This window comes from Lepisosteus platostomus, chromosome 10 (genome assembly GCF_059453375.1).
Source record: "Lepisosteus platostomus isolate fLepPlt1 chromosome 10, fLepPlt1.hap1, whole genome shotgun sequence".
Lineage (NCBI taxonomy): Eukaryota > Metazoa > Chordata > Actinopteri > Semionotiformes > Lepisosteidae > Lepisosteus > Lepisosteus platostomus.
Genome location: NC_142620.1, coordinates 46,691,405 through 46,706,130, shown reverse-complemented (window position 1 = coordinate 46,706,130; position 14,726 = coordinate 46,691,405). Strand labels below are relative to the sequence as shown.

General features: G+C 33.9%; 1 protein-coding gene across 6 annotated transcripts in view; it reads left to right on the top strand.

Annotated features, from left to right (window-relative positions):
* Positions 1-8,853, top strand: part of arhgef9a (Cdc42 guanine nucleotide exchange factor 9a) — a 143,454-nt gene extending 134,601 nt beyond the window's left edge. For 5 of the 6 annotated variants that reach the window (XM_088596748.1, XM_088596752.1, XM_088596750.1 and 2 more), the window contains 3 exons: positions 2,855-3,098; positions 3,981-4,049; positions 6,887-8,853. In XM_088596748.1, coding sequence (XP_088452874.1) covers positions 2,855-3,098; positions 3,981-4,049; positions 6,887-7,068 — 495 coding nt within the window. In that variant the 3' untranslated portion in view covers positions 7,069-8,853. Of the gene's footprint in view, positions 1-2,854; positions 3,099-3,980; positions 4,073-6,886 lie in introns of all 6 variants that reach the window. The other variant, XM_088596751.1, reaches the window with a different exon arrangement.
* Positions 8,854-14,726: the final 5,873 nt, after the last annotated feature.

Genomic DNA, 14,726 nt, shown 5'->3' with positions numbered 1-14,726 from the left:
ATTAATTTATTTCCACAGCTGGAAACTACCTGCTTTTCTGATTCAGAGTTTTCAGATAGGCACCAGTGGAGAAAGCTGCTGTGTGAATACCAGAGCCAGGGGAGGACCAGAGGTTCAGATTAAAAGCCAAGAAATTCTTCAAGCCCAAATGAAATTTGAACAGTGGTTAACTTAAGAATGACTGCTTGACATGTTTCATAATTTAGCATGAAAGGTGTCGTTCTGGTTCTATTTTTAGCAACTTTTCAACACTATCCTTTTAAAAATGATCCCTTGGGCTATAATGAAGGTGTTCTTGTTTTCTTCAGAGCAGTGCCTTATCAGCAGATATGTTATTCCACTTGGTAGTTTAAAATGTCCAGACATTTCTGCAGTGATTTGATTATTTGAATGTATTTAAATTAAAAATGGGATCCATTTAGTTAATTCCAAGAGCACTGTTATGATTACTAGGAATATGAACATTTAACAATACACAAAAAGGACTAAAAGAACACATGCCACAATTGATCACATCAATAATATAGGTAAACCTGACTAATGTTTTGTTAAAAGTGTTGACTCTAATGTTCAGGAGAGTGTCAACCTTTTTAAATGAACCTTTTTAAAAACCAGATGAATTATAGGACCCAATGTGGTGACTAGTAGATCTCAATTAAAATAAGGGTAGTTAGAAGGAAAATCTGAGTGTAGTTATCCAAATCATGGTTCAAGAGTCATGGTCAAAGACAGGTTCACTGGTCAGGAAGCCAAACGTTCAGAAGCCAAGTAATAAGTGAGGAAATCTCAAAACAGAGATGAGGAGCTCCACTTGCTGAAACCAATACTGAACATTGTGGTGAAGGTGGTGAGGGCTTAAGTATTCTGGGAGGTAGCGTGCGCGGTGATGAAGGAAAGGTCTGATTGGTTGATTAGTTAATGCGATGGCGTTTGCAGGAATTGGATAAGACTGGAGTCTGATTAGGAACAATGGGGGGTCATTTGTGGGAGTTGCATAGGGTTGGATTCTGATTGTGAACATCCGTGACACTCAAAATATAAACAACAATATGACAGACTATAGCATTAACCATGGAAGCCCCAGGTATCTGCATACATGAAAACTCACACTGATCAGTGAAGTGAAGTCCAAGAGGCTTTAGTGTAGGCCTTTTCAGGTTCTCACAAAAAATGGCTGGCCAGGCATTGTTTTCTGATCAGGTTTGAAAGCCCTGCAGAGAGATTGTCCTATTGTGGCCTACTGGCCACGATTCTAAGAGGATGTCTTTTTTGATGCAGAGAAAGGGAAAAGCTCAGCTTCTTAAAGGTCTGCTTAAGTTGGGTCTTCTAATGGAACATGGATTAGGAGTTTGACTGTGAGGTGAGAAACTGGCAAAGTCTGCTTGCGCATACTTTGTAACTGCTGTGCTGTGTGTTGATATTCAGTTAGTGTATATGGAAAAAAGTCCTATTTTGGATTATTCTGATGATGAGATGAAATCATAGTGGGGCTCTTATCTAAAAAAAACTTATCGTAGATAGTGGTACTCAAAGTTAACTGATAATATTGCTGTCAAGTTGCTAGGATTTTTGAGAGCAAGCATAGAATGTGGTGCACAACTCGTAATGATTTGTGGTGATTGGTCATGACATTGTCAGGTGGAGTGGAAAGTCCACATGGTCCATTTCTTAACAGTGGGGGATTCTGGTGCTGTCTGTGGATTTATGATAGGTAACTTCCAGTAAGAGTGCGAACTCAGATGTGCCTTTGAATTGGAATTGCGGACTGACAGCTGTTTAATTTGATCATAACAGTACATCACTCACGATGTGAGAGAATCCAGTTACCAGAACTAATTCTCAGAAACTTTCCTAAGGAGCCGCTGTAAAGACCCATGTGAGCAGTTTCGCACATGCTTATGAATTTCTGTTGCTTGTGAGTATGATTGCAGAAATATTTTCTAACATCACCAATATTTAATATCCTTCTTATGAACTTGTATCTTATTTGACAGATGGACTGAGGTTTTTGTTCAATGTACTTGTTGTGTTAATTCAGATTTTTAGCTTTTTTCCTAGAAAAAATTTGTGTTTTTTTTGCCTAGTCTTCAAACATCAAGGTTTAGCTGATTGCCAGAGATACCTGGAGCAGAGCAAGTTGAATTCTTGTTGATTTTTCATGCATTTCTTTCATCTCACCTATTTAATTAGACTTCTTTAATTAAGAAGATGAAGAACATTTACAGTACAAAACTGCCAGGCCATGGGAATAGAGATTAAGTTTATTAACAAATTCTAGAATCTTGGCAAATTAGTAGTAACATAAAAATGAAGCGGGTATAGGATTTGGAGACAAGTTGCTGACATGAAACAGATTGCTGTTAACAAATTTACATGGTGAAAAATAGAATTGTGGGACTTCTGACAAGAAAATTCATACATTTCGTAAGTAAAAGTTCTATTTTTGAGAGCAGTACTTGAATAACGTGTGAAACGATATACTGTATCACAGTACACTACACGTTACCTGACTGCCTTACTTGCTTTGTGTTAGCAAAGATTCTAGTGTATCTTAGTTTTAGTTTCAATTGGAATTATATTTTTTGTTGCCATGTTTGAAAAGACAAAATAACATTGTTATAATATCTTTGCATTTTCTATAATATTGTAGAATTCTGTATTTTAAACCTTAATCTTGACTGGTCTGATTTCGCATAGAAATTCAATTACATAAACTACCTCAATCAGCAATGCTTTAGAAAATAAGAAGCCCTGGCTGGTTTATGTCAGGGTTGTTGTGGCAGCTAAATTAATCTAAACCATAAGTGTTGCCAGTTTGGACAGCTTGTGATGTGTGTTGTTTGTTTTCCTGTAGGACTTGATACGCAGAGACATTTTGTACTACAAGGGTCGTATCGACATGGACAGGTATGAAGTGATAGATACAGTTGATGGTCGGGATGATGATTTTAATGTCAGCGTCAAGAATTCCTTCAAACTGCATAACAAGGACACAGAAGAGATTCACCTGTTCCTTGCCAAGAAGCTTGAGGAGAAGCTAAGGTGGCTCAGAGCTTTCCATGAAGAAAGGAAAATGGTACAAGAAGATGAAAAGATAGGTGAGTTGTCTGTTTTGTATTTCCTACAAAGAAAAAAACCAGATACAGTATGCGCTTGGTTGGCAAATTCGATTGCTCTACCATTCTTGGGTGACCCACTAGAAGTTCCAGAGTCCTTAATATTGCGGTACTTAGAATTTCCCAAATAAATCCATACAGTACATCTGTTTGAATGCATGCATGTTTTATGGGCTTTAGATACTGATGATATCTTTCACATATTTTGTTCTATTAGTTCATTATTTTCTTGCCAAGTACTTGAATTTTAAATGATGAAAGAGAATGGTTTTAGTTTTTGCAGACATTTCCAAATTCATCAATACCTAGTGAGATTTCAGAATTCATTAATTTCTAATAGGAAATTTCTTTAAAGTTTTACTCTTCAAAAATATGTGACTAATTTTGTATTCACTGGGGTGCAATGATATATATTCAAGGAATTATTTATTAATAAATCCAATTACATCCCTGTACATGAATCCTAGTTTATTTATATTTCAGTATTGGGAAAATAAAACCTATTTTTTCACTTTTCACGTAATCAAGATACTACCAGGAAGCTAACCCTGGTACTTCCTCCAGTTAATAATACTATATTTAAATTTATCCTAGATTTGCAGTTTGTTTCCTATATACCGGTAGTAGAGCTTTGGTTGGTAAAATAAATAAATAGATTTCAGCCTCCTCTTCTGCTTGCTTTTTAGAACTTCAAAGAATGGCACACAGCATAAAAAATTAAAGTGATCAAATTTTGACTAGGGATGTTTATACTGTGTAAATTATTTAATTGGCTGGAGTACATTTTGTCATTGCATTTTTCAGAACGACCTAAAACAGATCTGTAGAATTTTAGTAATTTTACTCTTTCGTTTTCATTTTCAGGGTTTGAAATTTCAGAGTATCAGAAGCGACAAGCTGCCATGACAGTGCGAAAAGTGACTAAACAGAAAGGTGAGGGAACAAAGAGACACCAGGTGATCCTTTGTGCCTTTCTTCTTATCACTTTAGATTTCATTAGTGTGTCTTTTTATTTATGAACACGTTATATCTTGCGCGACATAAAATTTCCTTATCTGTCTTTTAATATCTCACATATATACTCTCTTTTCCCAACTTTTTACAGAACAAAAAGTTTGAGGTTTTTCATTCCCCTAGGTCCTATTAAATCAATTGTTATTATTTTCTGTGAAAATCTGAAAATTTGAATTGTGCTTAAAATGACATTAACTTTGGCTGACAGACTCAAACCTCTTTTGATTTTGCCTAATTCACCATGTACTGTATATTACTGTACGAAACTGGGACTGAAGACATTTCAAACATTTCATTATAAGTTATATCTTGTTTACCCCTGTTCATCAAATTATGGTACCAGGAGAAATTCTCTTATGGAATTTACTTACTTTTTACTATATGGAAGTTAAAGAAAACAACATCAGCCAAACATAGTAATGGAAAGGACTCTATAAATGCTCACTCATAAATAAATTTAATATGTCAGTTGCTAGCAGAAGGCATTAATAAAAAGAAAAACAAGAACAGGAATCTAGATTGAGGAAACTCTCAAATGTCGCCAACTTGAAGCAGTTCTGTGAGGAAAAATGGGCCATGATTCTTTAAAGCTGATGTGAGAGACTGATTAACGGTTACAGGAAATGGCAAGCTGAAGTAATTGTTGCTGAGGGAGAAGTCACTAGTTGCTGAAACTAAAGGTTTCTGAATCTTATTCTTGGAATTAGTGATGCATATTGTGCCATATTTAATCAATTGTAAATAGAAAACAGTGAAACATTAATCACAAAAACAAATATTATGCAGAAGTAATACATTCCAACTAATAATATGACCAATTTCTATGGACAAAAATACCCATGTTACTCTCTTATCTGACCACAGATGTTTGCAGTCTCCTGCAAATCAAATCCAGCAGGATGCAGGATTTTAGATGGTTTTTTTTTTCAGTTTCACACTTGTCTCCTTTGTAGAGTAACCAGGATATCCTTGAATCATGGACTCTTTCTTCCATCTCAGCCACTTAACTGTATTTTTTTCAAAGTCACCCATAGTCCTAATGAGTTTCCTCCTTGCCCAGCTGCTCAGTTTGGAGGGACATCCTGATCTTGTCACTGTCTTTGGTATCTACTACTTCTGAATGATTGACTTCACCATGCTCAAAGAGGGTCTTTGAAGTGTTTTGTACCTTTCTCTTGATCTGTGCTTTACAGTAACATTATCCCTAACTTTCTTTGAAAACTCTTTAGTCTTCATGGTTGTGTCTTTGCTTGAAATTCAGTAACTGAACAAGGAACCTCACAGAGACAGGTGTTTCTATTCTAAAATCATGAGAACTGTTATTATTGCATACAGAGGCAGCTCATCTAATTGTGTGGCTCATTAAGGTGATTTTGTACACCTGAATTAATTTAGATTTGCCACAGCAAAGGTTTTGAATACTTATGCAGTCATGACTAACATTTGTCTTTGGAAAATTGAATTATAATTGTACTTTTTGTTTTCTAGATTGAATCTTTGGGGTAAGCTGTGCATAAAACAAATACTAATTGTGATTTTGACGTGTCGTGACTGCAAGCTTTAACAAAAGCAACAAAACATGAAATTTGTGCATGGGACTAAATACACCCTTTTTAGAGCAGCAGTGTTCTTTGGATTACAGTATTTCATTCTGTTTTGTCAGATTGATATACAGTAAATGTTTATTAAAATAAAATGTAAGGAGATTTTTTTAAACAAAAGTGGATTTAAGACATATTTTCTGAATATCTTTCACAATAAAACAGTTTTAGGTTGTCATTTCCATATCCGATCTGTATCGACTTAGAGCTTATCCTGGCATTAAACAGATGAGAGAGCATATGAATCCCTTCCTGAACTGGATGCTGATCCTTCCCAAGAATTACTCCAGCAATGCTGGTACACTTTAGTACAGCTGGGTGGACTGTGGTAAAGAACCGTACTTATGGTACAATAGAAAGTCTGCCACGGAGACTTGAACACACAACCCACCTGTTTTTACCTACAGACCTACCCACTATACTACACTATACCTAGAAAAAAAAATGTAGCAGGCTTTAAATGTTATGCATGTAACATACCAGAAAGGTATTTGTGGTTAACATTTTGAAATAGGTGGAAGTTGGAAAGCTACAGTAGATGTTATAAATGCCCATTGTAATGAGTCAGGAATGCTAAAAACTAAAATGGTGTTTAGGAAAGCTGCATTTTTAAAAATCACATAGAAAAAGATAGAGTCAAGGTATGCTGCTACAGGACTCTATTTTGCTATACTGTTTTATTCTGAATTCTGCAATTCTGCAAACAATTCTGCAATTCCTAACACATAGAAAACATAAGACAAGTTTGGCTAATTGATATTGCCAATAGTGCATGAAATATGGTGTCTCAGCTTTTAGATCACAGTTTGAAAAATTGCTTGGAGCAAAGCAGACACAACAGTCATTTATCATGACAGAGGTTTTAGTTTAGTCAGTCTCACTCATGTCATTTCTATGATGTACTTTGTTTTTTCAGTTTTAGCCTTGGTGTACACACCTGTCCTCAGTCCATTCATTCACCAATCCTTCCTCCTGCTTAACACTGCCAGTATACGTGTTCTGGTAAAGCGTTTCAGTACTACTGTATATTGCTGAATATTTTTAAGGGTATAATACAATATACAGTATGTGGTTTCAATGAACAATGTTAATCTAGTCATAATCTACCACTTTCTCTGTGTATCTACTCCATCTCTGTTTGTTTCTCATATACAGGTGTGAGCCAAAATAGGTCCATGCCTCCTGCTTACCCCCCTCCCCAGGATCCAATGAGTCAAGGACAGTACATGGTACCTGACGGCATGGCTCAGTCCCAGGTATTCGAGTTTAACGAACCCAAAAGGAGCCAGTCACCTTTCTGGCAAAATTTCAGCAGGTTAACGCCGTTCAAAAAATAGAAGAAATAGAAATTTTTAGAAGGACCACCTTATTTTTTTGAGAAGCACTATACTGCAAATAACTTCATAATGACTACTCAAAGAGAAAAGGACCAGTTGCAATTTGGAATGCTACTGATTTGTAAACATGAGACTGACTGACTACTGTATCGCCACTACAACTACTACTACTGCTCCTTGTACTACTGCTACAAAAACCACAGATCCTTGGAACCTGCAAAAACCTTGATCGAAACACCTGCGTTCTCATGTTCTTTGAAATCTTTTAGTTTTCTTGTAGGCTTTGCCTTTCAGGAAAAGCAACATCAGCATAATTTTTCTTAGCAGGACTGAGTCAACAAATAGGATCTTAAATGGAAGACAAAGTACTAATCATTTCAATATTTGTGCCATTCTGGGTGTGCTCTGTAGTGCACTGTGATATCGATGGGCATTTCTGTTGCTTTTCTTGTTTTTCTTGCTGTTTTGGGGGTGTCAGTATTACTATGTGAAAGGCTGTTCTGGCTGAGCAAAGCAAGGTTTAGTCTGGTAATATTTTATTGCATATTTTAAATGTCCTTTTTCTCCTGATTGCTGCATGAAGAGGTCAATTCACTTGCAGGTATTATATGTGCAATGATATTCTTACGGGTTAAGGAACAAATTAGCACCAGTAACTATAATTTAATACAGATATATCTATGCTGTTGACAGGGTATTTATTTATTGTGGACCAGAGTACGTTTTTGCATGCCATACAAGGATTTCAGTTCAAGCAAAAAGGCAGAGATGAGCTTTTTTTCTAAACCATATCTATTTATACAGAAAATGGTCCATTTGGGTCCAAAATTACAGGGTTCACCTACTGCTGACCACAAAATGGTTTCATATATTTCATCATCAAACCCTCAAGGGATCATTGTCATAAAGCAATCATTTTTATACGGTGGCCTGAGGGTACATTCATGGTGCTCACCAACTGTTTTGTCTCCTTTTAAGGATACTTATTATTGATTTCTGTGGAAGGTCAACATAAAAATACCCTCATACGAAACATTACATTAACATAAAAAATTAATGATTGAGCTCAAATATTCAAACATGGAAAAGTACCACCCTGAAAAAAATTAAAGGGAAAGCCAGTCTTTTATACTGTTTCTCATGGGGTAGATAAATTGGAAATTAAATTAAATTGGAAGATGTAAACAAAGAAAGCTAATGGGTTCGATGTAGGTAGGACATGTATATCAACTGTGCAGCCAGCTGTGTCTTTTAGTCATTAAAGCACTATAATCATGCCTGTTTGCGTTGTCATCTCCTGTCAAGATTCTCCAGAACGAAAGCAGAATGTGATATTAATCATTATTGAATAGAACTTAGGTAGCATTTGTCAGTGTTCTCTGGCTGTCCTTTACTTGTTTTATATTCTAACTACAATGTACGTTATTGGCTTAAGCATAGAACTCTAATAATGAATAAAAACAGACGGAGCACATTATAATAAGGACAAAGAATTCAGTTTGATTTGAAAAAAAAAACCAGTAAGTAAAGTTGAAAAATGAGGCACTTATTACTGCATTTACCTAATTGCAGGAATAAAGATATTCTGCAGTATCATTTTGTACAAACAATCTGTCATGGGTTAATCGTTTTTTTTTTCTAGTGTATTGCTTTACTGAAGTCAGAATTAGCCCTGCCATCTCCCCTAAGTATGATGAGTATCAGTTAATTAGAAATATTTAAAATTCTGTACACATTGAAAAGAGTTTGCATATTAAACTTTTAATCATCATCAGTAGAATTCAATTGGTATTATGTTTTATTGTTTAGTGTATATTATTATTGAGCAGTTATAAAACAAAGTCATTAGAAAGTTATTTCAAAAATATTGGTTTCTAAGTACACATCCCAGAGAAAACCATTTTTAATGACTTCACTTTCCTTCTGATTTATGAAGACCTTGGTTCTAGATCAGAATACTGCATTCTGATACACATTCTAATTCAAATATGAAAGACATAGTTACCATCTAACAGTGCCTTTTCACATTTCACTGGTTATTCTTAATTGAATCATTCAAACAATAAAATAATAATTTATTAGGTCCCATGTTTTTTTTTCCTTATATAAATGAACTGTACAAGATCCTTCTCTATTTTAATAATAGATGTTTCTGTCACTACATTTAAACTGATAGCACAATAAATATGGATTATTTTTAGTATTTTTAGTACCTGTTACTTTTCCCTTATTGTGGTGTTTACACAGTATCACTAATTGGTATGCAGGAATGTGTAAGCAACTTGTACATTCTTTAAAATGTGAAACCACCTACGTCTTATGTAAAAACTGAGTTATTGATATGATTTAACAGATTGTGACTAGTTATTCTAGTATGTTTTATTCCTGCCCTTTTCTGTGCAGTACTATATCCTTCTGTAGCTTACTACTTTGCTTAAGTTTGATATGAATTTCTTTATTAAACAGTTAAGACTTTTTCATAGCTAACCAGTGGCCCTATGTATAGAAATCAACTCAGTCTTTGATATTGGAAGCACCTGTATGAATTTCATTTTAACATTAAGCTGAGGAGAAACATTTGAAGTTGCAGACCCCCCTCTAAACTAGGTTTACAGATAATGAATCCAACCCCCAAAATACAGAAATACGAATTATCTAGTTACTGAATTGAAAAGTACAGTCAATAACAGATGAAAAAAATACTAATTTACAGCAAGCAGCTAAACCATGCACTGTACATATTGTAAATATAACAGATCATATATTTAAATATTTGTATTTTATGTATGAAACATATATACCTTTAGTCATATGCTAGGTTTAGTTTTCAAGTGGATGCATGTTAAAGGCCTAGGTGTTTCTGCGTGACGCAAGCAACTGAGAAATCAGATTTTTCTTTACTCTTTCCCATAAAACCATAATCATGTCTATCGTAAAGCTGTGATGCAAGGGATACCAATTTTTTATTACTAGTGATTTAATGAGTTGCACTTTTTGAAGCTGGATGGCAAAGGGCATAACATTTAGTTATAACATTGTGTCCGACTAAATATACACTACATACAGTACATAAATATAAGTTTAACTAGTAGATAGCAATGAGTAATATTAAAACAATGCCATTTGATCCCAGAATCTAAAAATGAAAATGACAGCTTCCAGGAATGCCATTTGGAAATTGGCATACACTTAAAAATAAAGCTGCATTAATTACTGTCATATAGGAAGCGGTAACCATTACATAACAGCTGCAACATAATATAACTCTTTGACTCTGAGTCCAATTATTTATTTTAAATGCATACATTTACAAGATTTAGTATCAGTGATCCCTAATTTATGGAAACAAATTGTCAGTGTAGTACATTACAGTACATTGCACATTAACCTGTCATGTAGTTACAATGCAATTAATGTCCCTGTATTTTAAACTGTCCATAGAGCTAAAGCTATTTAGATATGTACTGTAACTATAAAGCACTGTGCATTTTAAGTGCACACAAACAGTAAAAAAAAATACCTTTTCAATTGTTGATACAGGTAGCAGTTATTAGTTGAGAATGGAGAAAGCTCACTGATAAATATCCCACTGAAAAATAACCCACTAGGTTAACATTAAATTAATCTCTAAAATTAGAATTCAGAGTTAAGGTTACAAAAGAAATACAAGCGCTTCATTAAATCAAGACGTGTTTTATGTTAGATATAGGCTATGTGATATGTGGTAGGTTATATTCCAGTGGGTTATTTTCTGTTGCTGCATATTCCTGAATTCATTGTTAGTATATGTTTTGTAAATTACACTTTTCTGTCCTTAACAGATTTATTTTAATGAGAATTATACAGATGATTTACAAACAATCACATAAGAATATTTGTAAATGAGAGAAATGAGAGGTAGCCACTCAGCACATCTATACTGTACATCTAGGCCTTTTGGGTTGTGATCTCAAAACAGTCAAAACAGTTTTGAAATTGAATGCAACCTACTCCTTTCTCATTCCCTCTGGAGAGAATGTAAAATGAATTAGGATTTTTTAAGAACCAGATTGTGTTATTGTTAATGTCTATGTTGTCTAGATTGAGCACTCTTAGGTTTTACATTAATTTAAAGAGAAGGAGCTGTATTATTTTGCTGACATTTTATTAAACTGCATTTCTCGCCATTGCAGCATCTGAAAAAAAAAGATATTGTTTAAGGCACATTAAATATTTATTAGGAACAAGTAATAGGTTTATTCCATGCTGAAAAAAAGAAGAAAGAGAACACAACGTTTCGGCCGTGGAGCCTTCTTCAGGTGTCAAACACCTGACACCTGACACCTGAAGAAGGCTCCACGGCCGAAACGTTGTGTTCTCTTTCTTCTTTTTTTCAGCATGGAATAAACCTATTACTTGTTCCTTTGCAGCCTACGCATGCTGACGCAGCTACCCACCTTAAATATTTATTATACTGTGGCAAGCAGTATAGAACTTAAAACGGTCCCTTTACTGCTTGAGCATTAAAACAGTATGATCAAGTCTTTTAATAGCTATTGTAATAGCTAATGTAATAACTATTTATGCACCTTCAAGCTGCTGTTATACACAGTTTGACAGCAGTTTCATATATGATAGGTACTGTATCAGTTTGTCTGTTTTATTTGCCCTCTAACAGTCCAAACAATTTGACAAGACACATCAGCAAATACTGTACATGTTGGACATTTTGGCAAATGTAAGATGTTCCTATTTACATCTTCCATTTACCAAAATATCCAGCATGTAGGACAGGTTTAATAGCTCAGTATAATGTAATCCTGCATTTCCGGCTATACCATAAGCATCCAGTTTAAAAAAGAAAAATCTGTTTTAAAAATGCGTATGAAGTTTGTTATGTTAAAAACATATCACAATCCAACCCATTAGGCCTTCATTTTTATCTTGTACCAAAAAAATTTTTTTAAAAAAATACATTAAAAAATTGAGGATGAAAGTCTAAAATACTGTAAAAAAAGACTTTACACCATGAAAAGGAATTGTTGTGACATTGGGTCTTACAGTGTGAAACTAAATTCAAAACTTCCCTTGTTTTGTCCATCATCATCTGTTCTGCTTTTACTTGTCACATGGTGAATATGAAAACACACAAGCATGCAATATGAACCAAAGTCCACATGTGTGAAATTCATTATCACAATAAGTGCCATTTCTGTCATGTCACATGACTGTATTTCTTTATGCATTCTTGCTTCCATTTGATCTTTCTGTCCAAAAGGTTCATGATAGAAATAGCTGAATGTTTGTATTTGGTCATCGCAGGTTTTTCTGGATTACTGGAGACTGAGATAGCAGAATAAACTGTAAATATTACTAAAGATGACCTTAGAATGTGGAAGCTTGACTACAGTACAAGTTGAAAGTAAAGTAGAGGTCAGAGTTGCTTAAAACAACAGTATTCAGTATTTCCTTAAAATATTGTAGTGAACTTTAGTTTTTTTGTGTATGCCAAATATTGTCAAAAGCATTTTAAGTATCTTAAAAGATTATTTCTCCATGAATACCCACAAAAGCATTTGACTACTCACAGTTGCACTGCAGTCGCAGAAACCATGTCAATATCTTGAGAAACATCAATATGCCTCAAAGTATAACTGAAAGTGTTTCGTAAATTGTACAGTACATAGTCACATAAATTCTTTATGTCTGCTTGGTGCTGTAATGTTACAGAAAAAAAATGTTCTCTATTTTTTGTTTTTGAATTTTAGATATAGAAATTTTGTAACTTGGTGAGCTGTAATCAGTGTTGTATACAAAGAGGTCTCAATATTTAAGCCAAACACCGAGCTGACTAAATAAATTATGCATAAATGAGTTGGTTATCAAAGTTTTTTCTTTTTGTTGTATAGCGCACAATACATGTATATTGTTGTATAGCGCACAATATTAAATGTTACAATAAGCCTGAATTGTGGAAATCAGGTTTTCAGTATAGACTTGACACGATTTAACAAAAAGTCCTTTCCAAATTCTTATAATCTGGCCTTTGATAAATGTTTTTTTTTATAAATGCTTAATTTAAATGTTTTTAGTTACATTCTACATGTGAAGCATTATTCCACACATAATTTACTGTAGTCTCAGTTCTTAACACCAACCTATTTGAAAGTGTCTATGCAGGCTTCCAGAAATGTCAAAAGTAGATGCCAATACCAAAAACTTCAAATTTGAACTCTGGCTTTACAGCATAATATAGCCTACAGAATGTAGTCATAATAAAATATAGCAGACATCAGGAAAGGATACTGTGAATTGATACTACGCTTGGCTACATCAAATACTTGTCAATAGTCATAGTATTGTTTTATCTTTAATATACATTTGTATTTGTTTTAATATTCAAAGATGTAAATTTGGAACTCTGGAAAAAAAAGAGTTTTCTTGCCTACAAGAGTATGAAAGACTTTCTGGCTACACACCCTAGTGACCTACTTTTTGTCACTTTTCTTATCAGTGGGTAGTTTATTTTGTTTCCTCAAGAAATTACTGCCTAAGCTTAGTACAAAAGCTGTATAAGAAACCTCAGAAATCGCACAAACCACAACAGCTTTCACAAGAATTGGTTGACTTCTTTTGAAATGAAAGAGGCCATCTGTATATTGATTGCACATTGAGAAGTTCCACTTTCGTTCTCACAAATTATTGTGGCTGATGGAATAGTGCACTCTTCTGTTGTCAGTAATCAGATGTTCAGAGTGAAACCCAAGATTAAAAAGAAAACGATACATTCCTGTATTACATTTGATTAAATCTGTATGTTTTGAATTTCCTGTGTAAACCAGTTATACAGACAGTTTAATGCTTTGTGGATAGGTCTCCATTGTTCAAAAGTCCCTTAATGAAACAATGAAATTTCCCAGTCTATCTTGAAATATTTCTGAAATAATCCTGGCTTCATTTTCTTGTTTAAACTATTCTGCCTTAATTTCCTCTAACTGTGACCATAGAACAAGCAGAAGGTTTAATTGCAAGTAGAGTTTTCTTTCTGCATATGTCTTGTTAAAACACACTGCTTCTTGTTGATCAATTCTTTCATTTTCTGTTTCAGTGCAAATCTAGTTGAATAAACTTCAGGATTTGAAATATGGATAGTCATTTAAATTGTTTGAAGAATCTACATTATTAACATGTATTAAATTGTGACCAGAAAACTATTTAAAATTAAAAAAAGTATTTACAGTAGGTTGTCAATTACATCTGTAATGGAATCTGATAAACATTCTATATACTGTATATGACATAATGATTATATGCATATGCACCTCTGCATAAAACCTTGAAAAATATAAATATTTAAGGGGGCATTTATGCTATTGTATTTTTCTTTATATTATATTTGCAGTTAACTGTTTCCATATTTTATTGGGTATTTAAATTTGTCAAACAATACTTTTATTTTTTCAGCATTACACATCTGGGAATCTTCAATTGTACAATCTGAACAAAGCAAACAAAAAAGTAGTCTAATAGATTTTGACTGGACTAATACCTGTATTCTTCTTATTTTATTTACTCAAGTTAAGTTAAAGAAAAATACAGGTCATTTTGTGACCTTATAAACATTTTCATTCATGTGTCTTCAAGATGTTTGTTTGACACATTATCTCGTCTTGTACCTA